This window comes from Crassostrea angulata, chromosome 1 (assembly GCF_025612915.1).
Source record: "Crassostrea angulata isolate pt1a10 chromosome 1, ASM2561291v2, whole genome shotgun sequence".
NCBI lineage: Eukaryota > Metazoa > Mollusca > Bivalvia > Ostreida > Ostreidae > Magallana > Magallana angulata.
Window position 1 is genome coordinate 36,558,367 of NC_069111.1, and position 25,610 is coordinate 36,583,976.

General features: G+C 32.2%; 1 protein-coding gene across 3 annotated transcripts in view; it reads right to left on the reverse strand.

Annotated features, from left to right (window-relative positions):
- Positions 1-3,573: 3,573 nt before the first annotated feature.
- Positions 3,574-25,610, reverse strand: part of LOC128187691 (sex peptide receptor-like) — a 50,048-nt gene continuing 28,011 nt past the window's right edge. The window contains exons 2-3 of one of the 3 annotated variants that reach the window (XM_052858262.1): positions 21,690-21,864; positions 3,574-4,939 (exon numbers count right to left, since the gene is read on the reverse strand). In XM_052858262.1, the coding sequence (XP_052714222.1) occupies positions 3,826-4,908 (1,083 nt within the window). In that variant the 5' untranslated portion in view covers positions 4,909-4,939; positions 21,690-21,864 and the 3' untranslated portion in view covers positions 3,574-3,825. Of the gene's footprint in view, positions 4,940-11,915; positions 12,174-21,689; positions 21,865-25,610 lie in introns of those variants that run through there. The other 2 variants (XM_052858168.1, XM_052858350.1) reach the window with 2 other exon arrangements.

The window sequence follows — 25,610 nt, forward strand, 5'->3', positions numbered from 1 at the left end:
CTGCATAACAGTGCATTGTTTTCACAAATTTCTACCAGTAAATACTTAATGGACCTGGTGAAATTACGGGAGATAAAGTAAAGTGTATTATTTTACCCTTTTTTATTTAATTTCTATATTAACCATGTAGTTTGTTTGAATTTCCTCTGTTCTTTTATCTCTGATTAAAGCATAGCATCTCGTTTATAATAGTTTTGAAATGAATATATACTTCGAAGCTTTCATAGAATAATACAAACCGGTAGGGGACGCATATTGCTTATGCAATACTCTCAGATACTCTTAGATGATTTTAAAAAAATAGATAAAGAAAGTAAACACACATAAATGAATAAAACAATATGAGTTGTTACTTTATGAAAATTTTAATTTTTAATTTTAATATGCGTAGAAGCTAACTATCATTTCCTCAAAGCAAACCGTTAACAACCAGCTTCCTCTTGAATATGCATAATGTTTTTCATTATCGTACAAAATAATAAGTAACTTAATTGTTTTTCATTTGTTTTTAAAGACCAAAACAATTTCGTCTGTAGCTGATTATAATAATAGTGAATAAAGACGATTTTTTGTGAGAAACATGTAATTTCATTTTTTTCGAGCCTATGATGTGAACGATACATCCTATATAAGCAAATCAAGAAAAAGACTGATAAAATTCAACACCGTATTGTTTCTAAATAAGGATGAGAATGGCTCTTTTTTGCTATAGCATGTCACTAACCCACTGATAGGAAATAATTGGTGCAAGAAATATCGGTACGCGAATTGTCTGACAAACAATCGCGTCATATTAATTTTTTTACATAGTTTTTGCACGCTTTTAACAATAAATTAACTAGAGGGTAAAATATATATAATACATTGTAACCCTTTTAGTAGACATTGTCAACTTTTTAATCATACGATTTTCCTTCTGTTTTACTGTTGATCAATAAACTTAAAATCCATTATTAGGAATATAATATTAATAGTAAAGCAACAACATCATCGTTAATCAAATACTATAATATTAATAGTAAAGCAACAACATCATCATTAATCAAATACTTCAAGTCTTAAGCTTTCAAATACAAGTTTTTCTAAACAGTGAATTGAAAAAATAAAGAGGTGAAGGTAAACTCACTCGACAATCCGCATCGAATCGGCAAAGGCTGATCAAATAGAGGGAGAAGATGATATCTTAACCGGCATTTGTTCCTGTGATATGATTTACCAAATACGATAGTATAATAACAGCATTATACTATAGGGTGAACGTTTATAACAGAAACAAGCACCTGTTAATAAAGATTATGGCACGTGCATAATGGAACCGTTTACTTATACATGTAACAAGGCGAATTGTTACCCAACATGTTACAATATTATAGACTACGGGAAACAACTCTTTATACATGTAGATAAGAGCAGATATGATAAAAAATTGTAACTATATACTCCTGCTGAAGTAGATGGATGATTCTGTTAATATATGTTATCAATTATCATTGATAACTCGTATTAGTATTTAAATGCAATATTTTCTTTTATTTGGATAATTGGTGGACGTGATTGATATGCCAACTTAAAGTTTTTATGCTAAAACCCGTGGCCTTAACCATGGGTCATAAATTTTCTTGACCTAAATGTATCCTTAGCAAGCACAAAGTTTGCAAGCTAAATGTCAAGAAGTAAGAACATTTACGGGTATTCACTAATATTCACTACAGACGCTTGTATCTATGATAAACGTTCACCCTATAGTACATGTATGTAATTATACCATGGGGGAAATTTTATAACAGAAACTTCAAGAAAAAACATTATAGCTCAGTCTTTCTGTCTTTAATTTTCACAATTATAGTACTATATTTTTTCCAGGTTATCGTTTTCATAACTATTCTCAATTTGGGAGTCAATCGGAATACATCGAACGATATTTCAACATCATCCAGGTTTTTTCATGGCGTTTGCAATCCCTGTAGATTTTTTGTTGTACTGAAACATAAAGCGTTATCGAGTGGACACTTCAAAATAAAAAACTGGATTTTTTTCATTCAAAAATGAAGGTTGAATGTAGCTTTAGCCCAAAGGTATTTTGATTATTAAAATATTATATGGTGGAAGCAGAAACTTGGCAAGACAGAGTATAGACGGTTTTAATCTCATTGTAGTCATGGAACCCGCTATACCTTCCTTAACTTTCTCCGTGCCAGGAGGCACATTAGGCATGGTAATTTGCCTCTTACATGTTGCGGTCTGAAACCTTTCAGTGCGCTGTGAATTAGGAGTTCCATCCATCCTTGATTCTTTTTACCTCCATCATTCGACGCCACGTTGTCTTTGGACGCCACGTTGTCTTTGGACGTCCCCTCCTCCTTCAGGCTTCCACGATAAAGCCACAGTACAGTTATCTGCTGGGTCCTTTCTTAATATGTAGTCAGTCCAGTTCCATCTCATTCGCGGGATCTATTCACTGATGTTATATGTTTCTTTCATCTCCAGTATAGTCAGGTTTGATAGGTGCTGTTGCCATCTGACCTTATGGATCTTTCTTAGGCATTTTGTCTGGAAGGAGTCAATCTTCTTTTTCTCTATCTTCTTGAGTCTTCATATCTCACATCCATATACCAATACGGAAATTACTAGGCTTTTGAAAAAAAGAGACGTTGAACTTTTTGCTATCATCTTCCTGATGTCTGTTGTGGCTCCATCGTCCTTGGTGACATTGGCGCCCAGGCACGTGAAGCTGTCCACCTCCTCAACTTTACTGTTTCTGACGTTCAGGATGACTTCACTCTTAGTGTTGACTTTCAGCACTTTGAATATCATCCAGCTGCAAACCGACCTAAGCTGATCACCAAGCTTCAAACCTAAGCTGAGTTGTCATACAGCCTTGTTGTCTTGAACTGGAGATAGTTCATAGTAGATGACAGCAGAGCAATGTCGTCTGCGAAGTCGAGGTCTTCAAGCATGGTGGTGAAATCCCATCGAATTCCGGTACGTTCTTCTTTGACTGTATGTTGTATTACCCAGTCTATGATGAGGAGGAACAAGAAACCTGACATGAAGCAGCTTTCCTTTACGCAGGTCATAGCAGGGAAAGAGGCAGTGATCTCCTTGCTTTAACCAAAGATCAGTTTATAGGTACAGTGTATACCTTACTTTTGGTACGGTAAGTACGTAAGGACTCCGCCCTTTATAAAGTTAATCAATAAAATCTTAACGCTGTGTCTATGAATGTTATAATTTTAAAATAATCCGGGACTTAAGAATGGTCAGATTGTTAGACATAATTCGTCATAAAAAGATGATAATATACCTTATGTAATAGAAATCAGATAGACGAAATGCATTTTGTGCTAGAAAGTAATGCTTGTTTATACATTCATATATGTAAAATATACTTTGATCCTTTATTTGTGAAGGTCGCATACGTAAAACTGTTATGAATTGATGTAAACAGTTAAGTTTTAAAATTCAAAGAGCTATTCCTGCCTAAAATTTACGTTCCAGTCTGTCCACCTAGAATGGGACCCATTGTACCATCATTTAGATGTTGAGACTAATAAAAAAAAACTATTACATGTTTACTGGTTCTTTATTTTTATTCAATGTCAATGTAAGTGCACTTGGTGGGTACACACAATTTATTACAAAATTATCTCAATACAGACACTCGAATCTATACATTACTCAGATTGTAAACATATCCAACCGGTACTAATTTGTTTAGTTTTGATTTCGAGCTAGAACAATGCAGTTTTTTGCAGGAATGGATGGAAATACAACATATTTACTTCGTTATGTAGTAGTTAATATTGAGTTGTTTTTACACATTATTCAGATTGCTGCTGGCTCTGGTAGAAGTCTCTCTTCATTTACATCGTGTGCCCGTATTATTGTCTTTTTGGAATTTTCCCTCCCACATAATGACAGTTGTCTCATGTGAGAATTCTCTAACAATGTTCCTTTTGAAATACAACAGGAACAGAACAAGGATTGAAAGTTTCTCCAAAAAATAGTGTTAAATGCACAGTATATAACAAAATTAACAGCAGTGTTAATGAGCAAAAATAAATCAGTGATCTCTCTTATAGCTCGTGCTAAGTAGTCCTCCTCGTAATATCCAAAACCAAGGAATGTCGACATGATAGCATCCGGAATAATACAGATAATGAAAACAATGATCACAACAATTAACATGACAGTAATTCTGTGATTCTTCCTCCCAATACGGCATTTCCTTATTCCATACATAATGAAAATATTCAAAACAATCAAGAGGGTAAGCGGAATGATGATTCGGATGAAATATTGTATCCATGTAAATATGGAGGCGAACTTTGGATCGGCCCATAAGTCTGTTAGACTGAGGTCGTAACTAATCCAAGTTGTTGAATTATTTTGGCTTTCAACAGTTTTGTATCGCAGAGCATATGGTATGCAGGCTAAACTCATAAAGATGAAGACACTGAAAGAAATGGCCCTGGCCCGCGATAGCGTGCAATACGTTCGGACCTTATGTACATGACATACATACACATAACGCTCCACCGCAACCGCCACCGTTAGCCATGCTGATATGCACAGGGACGCGTTGAATACATAATGTGCGTACGGATACAAAAATATGTACAAACGATTTCCAATTTTGGGATCGATTTCTAAGAAGAGCACCACCAAGAAATATAAGGCATCGCAGATGATTTTGATCCCGTCTGAAATAGCCAGTGCCAGTAAGTACACATTTGTCGACGATCGCATCTGTTTCTGTAACATAACGGCGATCCCCAAGCCATTGCCTATTAAGCCGAGGACGCAGAAGATGGGGTAGAGAATAAGGCCAGTGATGAAGCGAGCCTGAACGTAAAATTCCTTGAAATCCTCGTTGACAGAGGCTGTAGCGTTACTGCCTTGTGACATCGTTATGGAAATGTAACCAAGAGTGAACTACCTGCAAAGTAATGTAAAGAAATTTTATACGTAATTTTAATGTCATCAACCTGTTGATTTAATTAAAAATACATAAGATTGACAAGAGCAAGGTGATTACGTCAATCGTCATCTGACTCGTTGCAACACTCAAGTATGTACATTTGTATGTATAGTAACTTTATATGATTATACAAAATCAATGGACAATAAACATCTTCTGTTATTTCACGTAATCTATCTTTGAGTATTTTCTTCGTTTTTGTTTAGACCTTTATTATCACTGATTAAAATCTTTATAACAGTTTTTTTTTTTAATAAGAATCTTTTAGCATCTTGACGTTAAGAACGATAACTTTAAATTGTATCTTGTTTAGAGAAAGTTACTCAATTGCAAAAGTTTGTATCTACTGTATAATGTAGCATTTGTATTGATCTTCAATAATATTTCCAGTTATTCACGCTATATATTCAAACACAGTCCATAGATAAGTTTTATATTAAATTTGAAAATATTCAAACGCAAAATAAATCAATTTAAATGATACATTTACAAAACTCGCTTTATTAATTGCGAAATGATTGTTTGATCAAATATTAAATCCAATTTTAAACACATGACAATTAGAAGCAGACGATATAGAACTTTAAGGTTAATCACTTTTGTACCACCTTTAATGCTCGTTATTTCTTTTAATTAGATGATCTGTCCTTGCACATTTCAAAGCATACATTCGAACCAATGACCTCGACCAAGAATAATTTCACTAAGCTTCCAGTTTTCTCAATTCATGATTGAATTTACTCCAACAAGTCCGTCCGACATCATTTATTTTATCTCCAAAAGGCACAGGGTCATACTTCGCCATAATGGTGCCCTTTGAGTATGCATTGACCTTGCATCGTGTTTCTTTATCATTGCTTATGGCCTCAAAGTCTTAAAATTCTTGTTCAGACCATTTGTCATCTCTCAAAGCTGGTTAATACTTTACCAAGAAAGCTAGGGCCTCTAGGTAAAGGGTAGGCTGTGATTTGAATAAATATTTTACGTCAAAGATCAAGGACGTTGAAGACCTGAGCAAAATCCTTGCCTGGAAAATACATTCTCAATTCTTCGCTCAATTTTGAATACACTTTACAAAGTGCTTGTAGGTAAAGAATGTGCATTGACCTCGAACTAACGTTACTGCAGGTCTGTAGCTCCCGGTCTAATAAAATCGGATGGACAGCCTGGTACATGTAACCTTACGTTTTTAAAAGTTGCAATTTACGGCACTCAAAAACTAGTTTTGGCCTGATTAATCTATTTCCGAACACAGTTTGTACATATATTCTATCAAAACAAAATTTTTGGACATTTTTAAAAGTACAAAAATCGTCACTTGCCTATAACACTATTGTACACTCTCTGTCAAAAACTAAAGTAAAAGGACAACCAAAGAAAATTTTAATCCCAGAAGTAAAGGGTTTAAAGACATTGGTAGGGAATGCCAAGGTAGGTAAATGTTAGAACTCGGATCAAAATATTCTAAGGAATTTTGAAAAATAAAAAGAATATCTACGCTAAAACATAAAACAATAATAGATTCGAATTGTTAATAGGTTTGAACGGTCCTCAGGGGGTAATAAAAGAGGATTTATAAAATAACAATTTGATAAATCAAAATAAACTGAAACATGTTAATTAATGGAAATTTTTTATTACTTTGTACCTAATTTTTTTCAAGATTTTCACTTTTAAACCCCTTTCTCGATATATGGTGAATTGCCTTTAAGGAAGGCAAATTAATGTTCAAGTGGGTTATCGACGTTTAATTGATAGCAAATTAAAATGTCATGTGTTAAACAACAGTTTTTATCAGATTTATCAATTGTACCTGCAAAACAGCAGTTACTTTTCTGATGTCTTTCACTTATGTATATTTTTGGTGAGATGTAATGTGAATGAAAGATCGGGTTCAGTAAATGAATGCTGACATAACCTTGGATGTCTTAATTTATAACGGCCTAAGCGTGGTGTCATTTGATTTCATTCTCATTTTGTTAAGGACTTCAACCACAGCTGCACAGAATTTTGCTTTGTGATGGTTATTTATCAATTACGGAAGATTCTTGAATATCAAAAAACCTTTAAATCTTGTATGGAATCAAATAGAATTTTTTTTTGTTATCAGACAATCAATGAACGTGTACGTCGTTAACTAATTGGGGAAAAATACAAATAATGCATATTCTTAACATCGTTTTATCATAGATTAATCCTATTTTTTTTAAATGCATCCTAAGTTTTCCATTATTGATGACAAAATCTATATATTACTGTTAAACATAATCTGTCAGGTAATTCTAGTATACGTCAAAGGTAATTTAGTGCCTCATCGGGTGGTAATATGATCAGAATATGAATACAAAAGTTTGAAGAAAAATAATACATATAATGGGAAATTGTTAAAGGGGAATGGTCACGATTTGGGTCAAATTTTATTTTTCTGTTTTTATTATTTACAATGCTTTAGGAATGCATTTCTAATGATCAAATGAATTTTGAGAGTCAATCGTAGAGTTATAAGCAAGATACAAAGCTCACAACTCTTTGTCATGTAAAAAAGGCTCTTGCCCTGTTTTTGTTTACATATGTTAAATATACCAGTAAAAATCTTTTTAAAACTGATTTGTCAATCTTCTTATTCATTTTAAGCATAAACAAACAGTTCCTAACATTTAACACATTTTTGGTCTAAAACTGTAATTTTCAATTCAACATTCAAAATGTAAAGAAAGGCTTTGTTTACATAGCAAAGAATTGTAAGCTCTGTAACTCGCTTATAACTCAACAAATGACACTCAAATTTTGGTTGCATATTAAAAATATCTTACTGGAGCATTGTAAATATTAAAATCAGAGAAATGATTTTTGACCAAAATCGTGACCATGCCCCTTTAAGTAGTTTATATCTCAGTTTAAAGACCATAACGGCAGAACACTGTGGTGTTTTTAATAGCTTAAACGGGGCTACATGGTCAACAAATTAACCAAAAGGCCTACCTCAAATTATAAGATATGATTTTATTATGCTTTATGCTTATTTATGATAAAGAAGTCAATAGATTTTATAGTTTAAATTTAGATATTTTTTTATATAGAAATTTCTTTTAAAGAAGATAATTACATTCTATAAATATGGTTAGACCTCTTAATGAAAGCCAACCAACGGAATTGTATTACGCCTTTAAATGTAATTTTTTCCAGATGTCTTTCTTTTCTTATCCCGGCAATTTAGTAAAAAAGCTGGTTATCATCGTTACCTATATACATATAACTCAAGTTCTAGGGCCCATGTAGGATCAGTCCACCCAAATTCATAGAGGCACCCCCCCCCAAAAAAAAAAACAAAAAAAACAAAAACAAATGAAGGTGTAAAAATGCCCTGTGATGATATGTCTATATATTGCATCCTCATTAATTAAAAGTTTTGTTGAGACCTTTAAGAAGAGTTGCGATGAAAAATTCCATGAACTGACGGACTAACTGGACTACAGATAAAACAAACCCCAATACAACCCCCACTTCCGCGTTGTGTTGTGTTATGTTTAAGTACATCGATGGGTTTTGAGAAGCAATAATACAGCAGAAGAGTGTCTACTGCAATAAGTAAATGACTCATAAGAGTGTATTGTAGGTAAGGGTTGATTATGAAACACGTGGACGGAAGATGTAAACTATTATGAGGAAACCAATAAAATTTCTAGTATCAACAAGGCCATAAGCCATAAACCCACTTTTTTATGATAACATCATCATTTGACCAGACACCGACACTGTTATCATGGATTCTTCAAAGGTCTGCTGCATTTGTCACATATGGTTAAAGAAAGATGCCATGTTAATTTACAAAAGGGACAAGCCATAAACCCCACCTGTGACTCAAACAGTGACACGGAAATCGTATAGTCACTATAGATCTGCTTCACAGGTAACGGACACATGTAGCAATCAAAGGATATGAGGAATTGTTAACGAAAGGGGGAGGGAGGGTCCACGATGGACAATATTGTTTCACGGTGAGGGGGCGGGATCCACGACCTATTATCAGTTACCTTGGGGTCCGGAGAGAACTAAAATCTGTTCATTTGTCTTAAATCAAAGATTATTCAGCATCCATTACATATGTTGTAAACGTAAATTATTTGCATTTTTCATACAGTTATAGACCACAATATAGACCACAATACAGTTATAGACCACAGCCCGCATCGAAAGCAAAGGTAGCAAAGTACATCTCCATTTGCATAGCGCATGCTTGTTGGTTTTGGTTTGTTTTATAATATCTTACAAGTTCATTTCGAAGATTTTAATACTTTAGAATTCAATCATTCAATAAATCTAGGTACATGTTACTTTCGACTTTCACACCAGGAAAGGTAATATCTATTCAAAGATAGCAATTCTGCAAATCTATTTCAGATAGGGTCTTAAAACTTGATAATAAAACAAATCAAATTTTTAACACGATAATTCAGCCTATAGTTATTTATTTCAAGTGGAAATGCTACAAAAGTTAGAATTCTGAGATAAATGTTGTCAATTAAAAGATTAGACTTGAACACACCAAAATTCACGTTGGAAATTCCCATATCAGTGTTGATAATGAAAGGTATTATTTAGATAAAAACTGATAATAAATATTGCTTTAAATTAAAAAAACGATCTCAGAAAATTTTAATGTATCAATTAAAATAATGTATCCTTTGAAATATTAAACCACAAGAATACTGTTTATAGATACTTAAAGTTTGAATGTTGCATGTATGTTTGACTACCTTAATATGCAAATTCATTTTGCACAAACAACAAAGGGTCAATGTCCATTACATGAATGCTTAAACCCAAAAATAACATTAATGTTTTAATTTTGACGTCCTTTATCTATCAGAAAACAGAAAGGGTCAAATGGGACGATCGCTTTCAGCTCAAATCAATTTTGTTAAAAATTCAATATATATTTAGAAATATATTCCTGAAAAATGGTCCTATCTGACAAAGATCCTGTGTCCATACATTGTGGAATTGTCATAATAATTGAATTATCTCGTCAGCGCTGTTAAATTGTCCCTTGGAAGAAAAACTGCTTCGTTAGCAATGTCACAATGTCCTGACTATCAACTATCAAATCGATCATTTTATGCAATCAGATACCAATGGGGTGAAATTGGTGATCTATTAAAACTGAATGACAATTTTTGAGACAGATTGGAATGTAGTGGATACTGAAAGTGCTTTTAATAGGTCCATCATAAAAAGTGCCTGTCCTTGATAAATGATTACACTCCCAACAAAGTACCAATCACTAGTTTAGGAGATGGTAGTGAGACTTAAATACTCAATTTACGTCAAAACAAAAGATATCATGGTTTTTTGTTTTTTTGAAAACGCCATTATTTGACATAATCAACCATTTTTTTTTTTTTTTATAAAAGCCAAATATCACTAATTTCGATGACATGTCTGTAACTTTCGTTTCGATGGTATATTTCACATTACTTCTGAATTTTATCTTATTTTTTCTTGAGATTAAAGGGGGGGGTATATTGTGGTAAAGCATTGTATTGTGAGCATTATTTTTTCAATGGTACCAAAATTTCCCCAAAAGGTGACAGTCGATTGACATCGTTTGCGTTAGTGCGCATATATATATAGATATAGATATATATATATATATATATATATATATATATATATATATATATATATATATATGGAAATGTAGGTTGAAATTGTTTGCGTGGTGTATGATAATTTTACATTTATTTTATCCTATCGACACACTAAATAAACTATTATAGCAAATATGTTAAATATTATTGATTTGCTTTAAGCAAACCCTAAATAAAATTACACCAAATGACCGTTAACGTTTACTCTTTAAATAAATCTATTTGATAGACTTATTTGTAATTAAAGAAGAATTCGATGTATTTCATACAATTCCCTTTTTTAGTTAAAGGATTGGGCATATTTTCAATATTTTCTAGCGGCTATGTATATATTTATAATATTAATACTGAATAAATTTAGATCAAAATACAGCATTTTTCTTCTATATTAAGTCAAGAATATTACAAATATTACCATCTTCTCAAAAATCTAAAAGGAGGGATTTGTTCTGCTAATGTTTTTAATAATATCATAACTAAAAAGGAAACCCGATCAGATTCTTAATGTTTTTACTGTGTAGGGCCTTCAAATCCATACTCTATATACATTTATTTAAACTAAACAATTTGACAATATTAATAAAACATCAAAACGAATATTCGGTTAGTCATCAAAGAATACAAACTATCAAGGCCTCTGATCCTAAAACTGTTATCCATCTTATTTAATTCCACTGGACACATTTAATGGAACGAAGGATTCGAATTGTGCAGTGTTTTGGTAACATTAACATTGCATGGAAGGTCTCAAACAGCTGAACAGGTTCCCATTAGAATTGTTTGAAAGACAACTCTCTTTTTGCTAATGGATCCATTGCAAATCAGAAAAAAATGTGTTGATATCGTTTCTGCACCTACACATGCCATGCTAGGGAATGGAAAGAAGGACTTTTAAAATTTAAAGAAAAAGATTTTTAAAAAAAAGTATTATAATTTTTGCTTTTACAGATATCCGGATCCGCGGATATTTTTGCTATTTAGAGTATATTATGCCTATTGTTCTGACTTATGAAATGAATATGTTAAAACTTATGTAATATGTACACATATTAAGCACAGTCGGAATATCATGGATTTTGTTTTGTTATTTGTATTGAGAGCCAAATAAAATTTTAACGAAGAATATGAAATCACTTTAATAATTGATTCCAATGCGATTCCAATATGACTTCATTGATAATTATCCTGCTAATGGTAAAGGTAAATAAAAATAAGAAATCCAAGGTAAACATACATAAGAAATCCAATTACCTCATTCATTAATGCAGATCGTATTAACTTACCATTGGAGCAAAAAGTAACACACAATAATCTATCAAATTCCCAGCCGATTGTAAAACGTTAAGTCAAAATTCAAAGAAAAGTCACAAAAAAGTTCCTTGGTTTGAATAATCAATGAATCAATAGTGGTAAAGTTTAAAGCATTGACAGCTTACGGCCATGAATTTGAAGAACACACGGTAGAACATTGAAAAGGTTTTAAACTCTACATTTTAGAGACGTCTTTCACACTTGAAGAACTGTTTGCTTCCATCGATAATTTATACATTATACTAAGAACTCGGCCTAGAGCTAATATTACACGGTGTAACTTTCGGCTTTCGACACATTAATGACCGCTGTTTAGATAATGTTTCATTATGATAAAGTTTATAAAAATATATGTCTGCCTTTGAGGATAGGTCACAGACATGCCATTTTTTGGATGAATTGGGTCATCGTTCTAAAAATGCTTTTTTGCTGATATACAACATAACATCGACGTTGCAAATCCTTGTTAAGAGGGAACAGGACGATACAGTGTACAATTTTTTGTAATGTAGCTTTAGACGCATTGCATAGACGGATACTCTACACATCCATACTTTGTGTTGATATCGACGATGTCGTATCAATATCATTTCATCATCGTAAAACTCCCTCATCATCTTGCATAAATGTCTTATTTGGGGCGTTTCACTACCTTGCTGTCAATATCGACGATATCGATATCGTCATTTTGTTAGCGATATCGACAACCTAAATATGATGCACCCTATTTTGGATTCGATATCGTAATTTTGGGTACTAGTCGTCAATGTCAACTTGAATGTAATGCAACTTATCAGGTTCGATATCATCATTTTTTGTACGATATCGTCGATATCGACACCATAGTTTGTTTTGGACAATATCGTATAAGGGAGTTATTTTAATATGAATTACCCCTTTTCTGACAAATATGAATTTGACATTTTAATTTTTGAAATAGTTCATTTATTAAATGGAATTTATTTGCAAATTTTATTAATTTTTAAGAACAGAAAATAATTTAAAAAATAATTACGACATTGGCTTTTTTTTTACGTAGCATTATCATAACTTTACGAAAATTAAAACCAATACTCCAAATTTTAGAGGTTTTTTTTCTTAATTTAAATAGAAATGTGAAAGAATATATAAATCGAATTTTCTTTTGAATTTCACGTTTCAATCTTAGCATATGCTTTTAATCATATAAATATTTCATGACATTTTTCTTGGCACTTATATTATGAATCATCAAACAAGTAATACACTCTAGGATTTTTTAATTAACATTTGCAGAATAGTATTGAAAATGTATCTATGATTATATTAACCACTTAAAATTTTGTACTTTTACATCTACGTCTAAAGTAAAAACGTCAAAATTACCCGAACGTATGTACTTTTACTAGAAAACTTTACATAATACAACTGAACAGCACATTGAAACCCATTAGAAAAAAATGAATGAAAAGAACTGAAAGATTTGTTATTTTGAGAGGCACAACTTAAAATGGAGATCTCTTCTTTACATGTCTCTATATTATTAAACAATTTAAAGAAATACATTCTGTAATAACTGTCATGTGATCAACAAAAGTAACGTGACCAACATCATGTCTATGATCTATAGAAGGAAAAACAGGCATCAAAATTGATTTTTAAATTATATAATTAAGCACACTTAGTGATACACTACAAAATGCACATTATAGTTTATAGTCCCTAAACCGGTAAAATCCTGAACTTGATGGGATTTAGTTTACTAGTAACTCTTTGTCTCTCCCACACTTTTCAGAATTTTTTTTTCTGTATGCACATATCTTTATTTTGATATCATGGAGATCTTCCAAGTTTGAATTGTCCTTGTATAAAAACACGTAGATTTTTAAAGAAGAAATAAGGTGTAGTTAAGGACGTAATATGTTTTTACTTCTGTATAACAATTTTAGTTTTGTACATAAAACGTTTCAACTTTGATTCATGAGAAATTCATTTTTACATCGTTTTCCAGCCCTGTTGCTAAGATGGCCTTGGTACTTGATGTTTCATGTCCAAGAGTGACCTTGGTTTGCAATCCATTAATACAAACTTTAAGTCATTAACGTTCTTTTTGAAGAATATTATTTATCTCAGATACTGCTGAGTAACTGTGAAAACGCCAATAAATATACGAGTAATGGTATAATTCCACGGAGTGGAGGGGGACGAGTTGCATTTGAAATAGGTGATAATTGAGGGGGCAAAGTCCCAATGAACATTTACAGCATTTATATTGAAAAGAATATTGTGAGAAAAGATAGTAAAATATTTTTTTAATTCATTCTATAAATTGTTTTTTGATAATAAGAAATTTAAATATTGAGATTTCTGGCGCTTTGGAAAGTCGATGAGAACGTCGGTAGCTAGAGAGAAATAAATAATTCTCTGTAAAGGTTTATCTCAAATTCTTTAGTTTTAAACCTAAACTGCATACATACAGTACATGCAAACAAGGAAATTAAAAAAACGGTTTTTAAGAAAATCTTTATTCGGGAAACGCGTATGAAGTTATGCTTCAAAAAATTATAATGTACATTAACTAATAAATGACATGAAAATTTATTGTAGGAGAACACAATCTCTCCCAAGCTCTCTGTCATAAGAAACTGCTTCCGTTAGCTAACAATAATTGAAGGATTGGGGATTAAGTTACCAGACAATCTAAATCACAGCGGCTGATTAACACTATCATTTATGACGTCAACTCTTGATTTTGCGATTTTCTATGGGGGTATGTATACTGATACGTACATGTACGATCTGCCCAGCATAGGAACAATTGAGTGTAGTTAATCTTATCTTCGTACAAATCATTGGTGATTCTCCGACTTGAGCGTCTATAAATTGTGTATGTTTTCTGATATTAAAACAGCTATTAATATAATCTGATAAGAAAGGTTGAACTTGCTTTATCACATTTAGCTACAGGGTAAAAAGGCGTGAACCAAAGGCATCCATTGTATGGCAGAACGGAAGGTAAAAAGGTCAAGGTAGTATATCATACATTGATCGTGTAAACATTGTTCTTGTTGTACATGTATCAATGAAAACATCTGTCTAACTCCCTTTATGTGAAATACTTTTTTACATTTACGCAAGGAAATCCAGTAACACCAACAGAAACAGGCTCATATTTAAAGTATACGTTTTCACGCCGGTTTTGAAGGTGAAACTGTTAAATTGACTTAAACGTCTTTTATAGAAAAGTAATAAATACACGTAACGTACAATTTATTAAATGAAAAGACAAACTTAATTAGCAAAAAAAAAAAAAAAAAAAAAGAGGTCAAGAGAGGTCAAGAAAAATGCAACTTGTATAAACAATATTTCAGGACATCCAATCTTTAGTCTGGAAAATGTATAATCTTATGTCGAACCCGTAGACCGCTGATATGTTTAAGTATTATATGTTTTATAGTATAGGTTTTGGCAGGTACATCTACCTCTACATATGAGCAATCATCTTCCAAGAAAGTACTTAAAATGTAGGAATTGAGCTTGCGCGAGTAAAGAATGTTATATAATCTGAAAAAAACGCAACATTTTATTGTTCAAATAGAATCACAAACCGACTATGTAATACAGGCTTTTGTGATTCATGCGGAAGATAGCGACATTGCAGAAAAGATGAAACGAGAATTAATATATGTTAATTTTTTGTGCAATGATCGCTATCTTTATAACCAACATGAATCATCAAAGAAAGTATTGTACTGTTTATATTTAGATGTTTCTTTTTACAAATTAATGATTATAAAGAATAAGTAAGAGTTTCTGAATTATTGTTAATGTATATTTGACATTCGATAAAAGAAATAGCCAAGTCGTCATATACATGGAAATTTGAGTCTGACATCATCATGATTATTTTGTACAGTCCGTGATTTTTCTTTGGTTGCTGAAGGTTTAGACCAATCGATAAACTTGTTAGAACTGGATTGTGTAGATTTCATTTGTGTCAGTTTTAATAGAGCTATGAAGTACAACCAATAAAGGCAATCATACTTAGTAAAATAGTATTAGTTTGTCTCTTCTAGATTTGAAGGTGTTTTTTGTCGATAGCATCTTTTAAAAATAGGGAACACACCTTTCATTTGCAGCCTACATGTATTGCATACTATAATTTACTAATTCAGATTGTTAATCATATATTAACTCCTACAGGTATCCAATTGACTCTAGTACGATTCTCTCGCGTACAGATGTATTTTGAACAAGAAAATTAAATTGCCAAATATGGACATCGATTGCTTAAACATCAGAATTTTTTCTCAAAAGGATGGGTTTATGCGTGTGAACGGTACATTCGTTCTCATATATGGTTTCCGCGTAATAAAATTGAGTAATGGGAGTCTGCAGAACGTTTATAGCTTCATATGCCATATTTTGTTGAATGTATTGCTTAATGCTGCAATGTAAACTATAAGTGCCATCTCAACTCGAAATACTTATCGGATATCTACTTCGATTTTTACCATTAAGTATCTTTATAACGGTTTATTTTATCCATTTAACTTTTTATGCAATAGACACTATAAAATGTTTACATTATAGTTTTAATTTTATAAAAGCTACACAAGTGGGAAAATAATACTCAGATTAAACACGTGTTTAGAGATATTTCATTGATTTCTCAACAGCCAGGTTTCGTAGTTACTGTGCGTAATCGAATTGCGAGAGCTGACTTTGTCACTCATTAAAAAAACCACTTAAACTTCTTGGCCAGTGCTGGAATATATGAAAAAATTACGTGAAAACTTACTCAGGTTGTTTATAGTGTTAAGAAATAATTATAATCATGTTCAATTTATGGATTCTTTCATTGATAAATTTACGATGGTGGAGTTTGAAAGGCAAAATACCGCGTTTTAAAAAATGAAACTAAACACTTAATCCAGATCAGTTACTGTAGCTCTATGGCGTGTCAACCGGAATTTTTCCTTAGAGCTACAGATCTCCAGCTACATGTATATCTTAACACGTGGACGAAGGAGCGGATAATCAGCGGCAATGATCGGTAAATTATTTTTGAAATACCAAAAATATCAAATTAAGGAATTGTACGTATATGTAATTTAATTCTTTTTAATATCAATCAATTTGAATATTCGTAAATTGTTTACGAGGAAAGAGTTTTTCTCATTGCAGATAAGCAAAAAATTCCTAAACTTCATGATCAATTACTAGTATGTTTATTTTGATTTGTTTTGTTTTGCTGTAATGTTATACGACATCTTTTGACAAATTAAACTTTGCAAACATAAAAGAAACCCCAACCAGTTTTTTTTATTACCATTAAATGCATAGATTTGTACAATAAATCAAATTGCACGCATAAAATAAGTCATTCCCCACTAGTTTGTGCAATTTCCGTACTGTTTCAAACTCAATTTGCATGAAAGACATCAAAGATCGTAACATTCACCTGAAATGTCCAGAACCTTTACATCATGTAGCATTCTTCATTATGACTGATCCTTACAGACATTAACATTCGCAGAACTCTGAAATCTTTACAATCAATGCCCATTTGCTTAAGGTAATCTTAAATTTGTTTTAAAAAACAGCAAGAAGCTGCTATGCAACGCACGTTCAACGACACATTAAAGTAATCCAATCAAATTACCAGTGGTCTTAATTGTATGAATTGTTGTGCGTGTAATGTCGCTATGGATTTGAAAGTAGGGTACCGATTTTTTTCTAGTTGAAATGGTTTCCGTGTATTAAAACAAAATAAGTGTAAAAGGCTAAATCATAGAACTCTAACGTTAAAGCTATGATTTGTTGTTATTTCATTACAGAATCTTCTACAAGAATTAGTATTAGACAAAAAGCGATGGTTGCGATATATAGTTACGAGGGGATTGTTACTTAATCTATATATAAATTTTTCTGAAAAAGTTTTCTGTCATTAAACTTAAAACTCTTCGAATTCTTTTGTTGCAATTTATTCATTATGGAAAGTAAATATTTTTCTTCTTAGGTACATAAGAAATTTCAACTAACATAAAATTGGATAGAATTGCTTGGACATAGTTGTTGATATTACAAGGTATTCTTCCTATATCATGATATCTTTGCAATCAGATGATTAACTAATATAATATTATTGATTTTTACCCCTCCGTCTCATGTTCATCCCCTCTGGAACTATGTTACGGCTATAAGAACAAACAGTTTAGGCAAGTCTAGACAACTCATATCGTAAAGTCTTTCTTTGAATGCTAAAACTCATTTTGGGCTTAAAGTGACTTAATTTTACATTTTCTAGATTCCCTTACGATGTGATGTCGTTCTGGTTCTTGAAACGAAACAGAAAAAAGCTGTCAATGTGACAGCAAACCGGATTTTCTTTTCCGTGAACAGTATCCATAATCAATTTGTCAACCCTGAACAGAGAAATGGGGTACTCAATATGCAATGTTATGCAAAAAATGATAAAGTTTCACAGCTGGTATTTTTTTGCATAAATTATCAAAAATCAAAATCATAGCAATATGCACACCTCTGATGTATGTACTGCAAAAGAACAACTTCCTATCTTGAAAACTGTAGTAGGAGTAATCTGTACAATAGGGCACCATTTTGTCAGCCAGTCTACGCGTCATTTTCACCATTTTTCCTGTAGAAAACCCGATTAAAAACGCATCAAGCGCTAGCTTTCTCATCCAATTGATTCTTAATATATAATATCCTTGTTTACCCTCCATGTTTTAAAAATGCCCTACAATAATTGTCAAGTAATGTTCGTGTATTGTGCAACGCACATTTTGCGTTTAAATTATTAAACATAGTCACGTACCTTTCTCCTTAATTAGCTGTCAGTGAGAGATTTAGAAGTCAAGAATGGAGAATTGGCATGAAGCGCAGTCTGAGCGGACTATCCACATTTCTCAAATCCATATATCATTAACAAGGCAAAGTTTTACAAAACTGTCGTTAAGACCCGTTTAAGACCGGTTTAAACGCTTGAGTTACGACTAATTTAAGATCTGTCGCTGACACTACAAACAACTTATTTATATATTAGAAATCTTAAGCAAGTTTGAATTGTCTTTAAAGAATGCAAGTGGTTTTTAATTATATAAGTTTTGAAATGTGGATTCTATTATTTATGAATTGCATATTTAGTTTGCATTCAAGGGCTGAGGGCTGTAATGAATTACCAATTGCGATTAAAATGATATGCATTCAGTTGTCTTACCAGTAGGGATACAAAGTCCCTACAATCAGAATAACCTGCCAGGACTATCATAAAACGCTGGCCAAATTCCATTAATATTACATGTAACTTTGGTAACTGAGTAAGTGGTGAAAAATATCCTATTCCTAAAGGTTTCGAAATAAAGGCATGGAAGTCAAACATTATCAATACTTATATCTCAAAGCATCGGTTTATCTCTCAAACTAGATCTCTTCTGTTAATTTTAGATTCCCGACATGTGTCTGGTTATCTGAAGGTAAAGAAAGCTCTTAAAATTATCACAAGATATCTTAAGAATATTGTGATGCAGCAAAAGTATAATTTTCAAATTGAGTCTTATACAGATACTAATAAGTCATAAGCTAGTGTTGTGAAACGGGACTCCCCAAAAAAGTTCAGGTGGGGGTATCAAAGAGGCAATACATTCAAAAGATCTTAATATAATGCTTATAGGGTGCGTTAAAAGAGTAAGACTATCAAAGATATCAGCATATGTTAGTATTCTGATTGAAAAACTTGTATTCAACTAGTACACCTAGTATCGATGTTCTTGCATGAAAACGAACCACAATGACTGAGACCTTGTGGTAATCTTGACGATTCTCACGTCAGATCAAGGGGGAGATAAATGTCCGTTTATAGGCGTCACTTAAAACAAGATGCACATCACCGGAAATAGATTGCGTTAAACAGTGATCAATCAACCCAATTATTTGTTTCAGTTTGTTATAAAGTTGTCACTGTCGCACACACAGACGTTTGATGGAACTGGCATCTAGCTGTGTCCTACAGCAGTGTCGCATTAAAAAAATGTTTTCAACTGAACGCTGATTGCTTCAATGGAAAAATAGAATTTAATGTTATTGATGTTGTATTAAAAATCTTTTGGTCTTACGAGTTTGATACGAGGCTAGTTCATGTATACATGTACTCACATTGCAGTGTTCATTTACCGCAAACAAATGTATATATGGTCCATTTACTTTAGAGATGTGTATCATTCTAACAAACCTTGCTTGTTTTGAACAATTCTTTCGGCAAAAACTTATACAACTGGCCTAATTTTTTGCTCCAATTTTTAAAACTGTCTTAAAACAAATGAGCAAATGTAGTTCTAATAATATATTCATTACGCAAGCCTTTACACTTCCTTCAAGAATATATGGTTTATTTCATATGGTATCCGTCGTTTTATGGAGAATGTCTTCGGTTATCGATGTTAAATATTACCAGTACTTTTCCGAGGTTCGTCTTAATCATTAGGTTGAATGGTTTGAGGACTTGCAGCGAAACACCGGGACAATCCTAGCGCGTTTTGTACTTAAGCACTGACAGTGATGATTTATAAGCAAATCGATATCAGAATTATAAAATTTGATTTCTCTACCATTTCTATAACATATTTATGATTATTAATATTTTCTGAAAATAATTATTTTTCTGGGAACGTTTTTTTCCTCCAAGAGAGTTTACTATTATTATTGAAGAGAGGGAAAATTGCAGAATTGCAAAAAGAGTAAAAGTATCAGTAAAAAGTCAATCAAACGAACATTTTTTGATTTGGCGCTAGTATTTGCCGATAGATATAAAAAGAAATCAACATCTTTAGGAAAGAAGTGATCGAAAATTAGAATAAATACAGAGTTTCATTAAAAATGCAAATTCAAACCATTCATCCCCATAAAATCTAAATACTTGAAAATCTTCTATTAAAATCTTCAAATTTCTCCAAATTCAATGATAAAACATCCTGATGAAAACTTTACACAACATATGTATATGCTCACACACTGAAAATGTTTGTTTTAACAGCATTTTGCTGAATTGCTTCTCTTGCTCCCTATAATGAGTGAATTGTAAAATACAACATGAGCGTTAAATCGTGCAGGTCTGTATATCCTAGTTTATAGAAGAAAATTAAATTTTGATTGTAAGAAGTTATAAGATTATTAAAAATTGTTGCACTTTTTAATCTCCCGTTCTTTGCTTTTGACTATAATTATCTAAAATATGCTGAGCATTCTGTGTATTTACCAATAACAAACATATTAAAGTATTTGAGATAGCTATTCCTCATCTTCCAAACAATATAAAAATGAGAATACTGAGTTTCTTTCATAAGAAAACCCAATGTATATATATCTGTCCATTTTTCTTTCACACATTCGCGTGTCATATTCAATATTTTACGTACACTTTTAGAAGAGCGAGCATAAGGTTAAACATATTAAAATAGCGTGACAAAAGACGGTAAATGAAGATTGTTTACATTGAGCGGGTGATGCTGTCTAAATGGGCTAAAACAGAAGAAATCAATCAGCACATTTTGTTTGTATACGGATGATTTCATGTCATTTTATTGACGTGCGGAGAAACATTACTATGACTGATTTTTGAAACACATGCCGCTGAAGACATTTCTGTCTTTAGTATATAATTCTTTCAAATTTTCTTCTTGATATATCTATATCAATATAAATATTTACAAAGATCAAACGAATTTGCATAGTAAAATTTCACTCACTCACCATGCCTTCTTGTAAATCATATCACGGTCCTTAGGAGCCCATGTCCTGATGTTCAGTCCGTACCTTCCTTCATAAAACAAGTGCAGTGTACAAACGAAGAGGCAGGAACACATGGGGGGCTTACGCAAGCTGTAGTCGTACTTTGAATTTCCAATTAGATCTTGTGACAGTCTGTGGAGAATAATTGTAGATCAGAATTAAAAACATACATTGTGTTCATATATTTTTTCCGTCCGATAAATTCACTTCGTGATAACTATGGTAGTTTCCATTTCAACACCACAGAAACGAATAAGCGGATATCATTTTTAGCTGTTGCTGGTAGTATATGATTGTGACCTCGGTTTGCCAACCCAGAGCATGCATCAATAATTGACCAGCGTATTTTCACTGAGAGTACCCTGAGGAATAAAAAGCTCAAATATTTACAGATATCTGCAGATAACACTCATTGCGAGGGATGGACACGCCATCTTTTTTTATCAATAAATTGAAGAAAAGAATATATGTTTCCTCCTGCTGTTATATGATATGCGCTATATGGTAGAAAGAATCTCTTACCTATATTGATTTTTGTTTAAATAAAGACAATTAGTTGCTACTTAACTCTGCATAAAAATAACAATTGTTTTGATATAGGTCTTCAATTTCCTGGCCTGTCTTTCTGCTAGATATACCAATTAGCATAACCATATTGTTAGGTATTTTATGGTTGTTTCAAAAGAGAAGCATAGTTATGAATTTTTAATGATAAACTCCATAAAACATACATGTATTGGTAACCACTGCAGGTTCACGTAATAATTTCACGTGATGGTAAACAGCTTGCAGATGTTTATAGAAAGGTCCCAGGTGAACAAAAGTTGATCCAAAAACATGGAGAGCTAATTTAAAATGACAGTAGAATGGCCTATATTAATGATGACATTGCGATCAAGTTCCGGGTTTCTTCATTAACCTAGCGGCAACATATCGAAACGGTAATAACAACGGTATGTTGTTATTATATAGGTAACCTCTGGAGCGTGATGTGAATCAGAACAATCTTAACATCGAATTTATGTAGGCATACTAAGCACAAGCCTCATACATATGTCTATTAAGAGTGAGGAATAATCATTCATATGCAGCCAAATTGATAACTCATAAAGAATATTGCCAATTGATTACATGTCAAATGCAAAGATTACTTCATCTCATTTACAGCTATTTCTTAGCCTTCGTTCAACATTTCCATTTCATCGAATTTGTCGGTCTGGACAATGCACACAGCAATCAGATGTGGTCAATTATTTTTTGTCTGGAAAATTTCTTTATTGTAATATGTTTTTCTTCGTTACGAAAGGAGTGTTTTGAACAAGTTTTTAACCAAATAAAAAATGCCTTAAGATACAACTGTCGTCATCATAAAGTAAGTATGTACATAGTTGCCCCTCAAGTTGTTATTTTGTACTTTTTGCTAATTCAAAAGTACACGCACACATTGTCCAGGCGGCAATATCAACTAGAACAACGAATAGAGTTCAAGCGGTGTTCGAAATAATTGCACAAGAATTGTCTGATTGCCAGAAATGGAACTGATTGTATTTAACATATAACTTGATTAATACATTATGGTTCAGACAGATACAAGCAATTCTACCTATGCCCGACTCTACAATAGGTGAATCAGAGGCAGTTAAGAGAATTTATGTTTAAATGGCACCGGAAATAAGACTGTCAAAGTTCATGGCGTTAAATAGTTTTACACAGAGACGTCTTTCTACAATCTGGAAACACGATTTAAATTCAAATGAAGGTTATTCAAGGATACAAAACTTTATTTTATGTTAAGCCACTTTGATATAAAAGGTTCACAATATAAAATACCTAATTTTAAATACAGAAATGTTCCTGTCCTAACAGATTTTTTTTGTTTTTGTATTACAAGTACATGTACTATTTTTGTCGTTTTTTATATTAAAGCTTATTTATCAATAGAACAAAATCTAGGAATGGATTGTATTTGTTCTTTAAATGCATATATCTATATTGAAAAGATATTTATTTCAATGATCAATAATTTTTCGTTGGATATTTTTTTTTTTAAAAAAGAAAATAAGATTAACTTACTTACTTGACCCAGATATTAAACCTAGGTACTATTAGCCATGATAATAAATATTAAGTATACAACTCAAGATTTATAATACAAAATGATCTGTTTAAAAATATACTAAAAAGAGAAAAATATCAAAATGAATTATGTTGCAGTTTTTGAAGCACGCAAACTTAAAAATCAGACCACTTTCAATCAACATTTTTCACCGACATTTGGCAAATTTTATCAATTAAGATAAAGATTCGTGAAAGATTACTATGGTTAATTTTCGGAGGAAAATATTTCATCCTCTTAGATAAAAATGTTAAAGAAATTAACAAAACGCATAACATTGGTTGCAACAAGCAACTGTTGCTGAATGTCTACCGTATCAAATTAATTTACAAGAGATGCTTGTAGATATCTATGAGAGTGATCTGGGATATCTTAGATATACTGTCTTCTTAAAGGCTAATTTAGTTTCATCCGTTCACACTTTTAATAGCAACATCACTTGCATGCATTGTAGTGATATTTAATGTACGATTCAGAATTTCGAGGGAAAAACATCTCATGTTTTCATATCACGATCCAGCAAATTTACAAGCAATAAGTAGAAAAAAAATGTTTTCTTGCACATGCTACGTAAATCTTTCTTCTTATCAGTTTGGTATTTGCCGACTTGTCTAGCCATTCGATTATTGTACTGTGCATTGCTTTTTATTTCTTAGCGCAAATTGCACTCTCGAATAATGTTAGGAGGAAATTGTCTTTGGGTAGGAAGGAAAACCACTATATGAGTTTGCGTTTTAAACACACTAACATTTACACATGTTTCTGTTTTATTGCTTTGAAATTAAACTTGAGTTTAACTTGGTTTTTAACAGTGTCCACTTATACATGTTGCTTGAATTTCAACACGGCCTTATTCAATTAATTTTTTAGCTATCAGACATAACGTGCTCACAATCATTTAAACTATCTCCGATAACACATCCTTTGGGATCAATTTGATTCACATTCGCAAAGCGAGGATTTTATTTCCACGCCCCCGAGAAGATTTTTGCTGAATCATCTTAAGAGGTATTCAACACTGCTAGATGTCATATTTAGTCAAGGCCAGGTTCAATTGCAATAGTTTATAAACTACATAAAATATTAATAACTAAAATCTTGAAATTTATTCCTAACAAAATGAATTTCCGTTTTAGACCGATAAAAAAAATATAAAACCCTCCCCTACCGCACCCCGTCCTTTATTTAAACAACCATTACAAATCTAAAGGATCTCTCATGATTTGCGATGGTAAAAGATTTTTATTTAACGAGTTATGCGTTTTCTAAGGCTTGGGGGATAGAAAACACACAAAGAGTTGGCTAAAAATCATTTGTCTCATACGTGTGGTGTATATTACCCGTGTGATAAATCTTTGCTTTATCACACGGGTGATGCTTTATCAAATACTTCCGGTCCGAACTATTTTTGACACAGCCCCTCGCTTCAACGCTTCAGTGCCCTTTTTTGAATATTTTCTAGTACCTCAAGCATAACTTTATCTACTACAAAAAATGATATAAAATTTTAATAAGATTTTTTCAAAGATTTAAATTACAATTATGAAGGAAAACACATAACTGTGTAGCATAGGCGTCGGAACCGAGGGGGGGGGGGGGTTAGCCTCCTCCCCATTTTTTGGCAGTTATACAAAAACGTAACGGAAGACCTTTTTTTTGTTTGTCAAGATTTATGATAAGTTATGTTTTTCGTTCGAGATCGAGTAAATTCAAAGTAACGAGCATTCGCAACTTTGTGTATGTCAACAAACTTGATTATTCA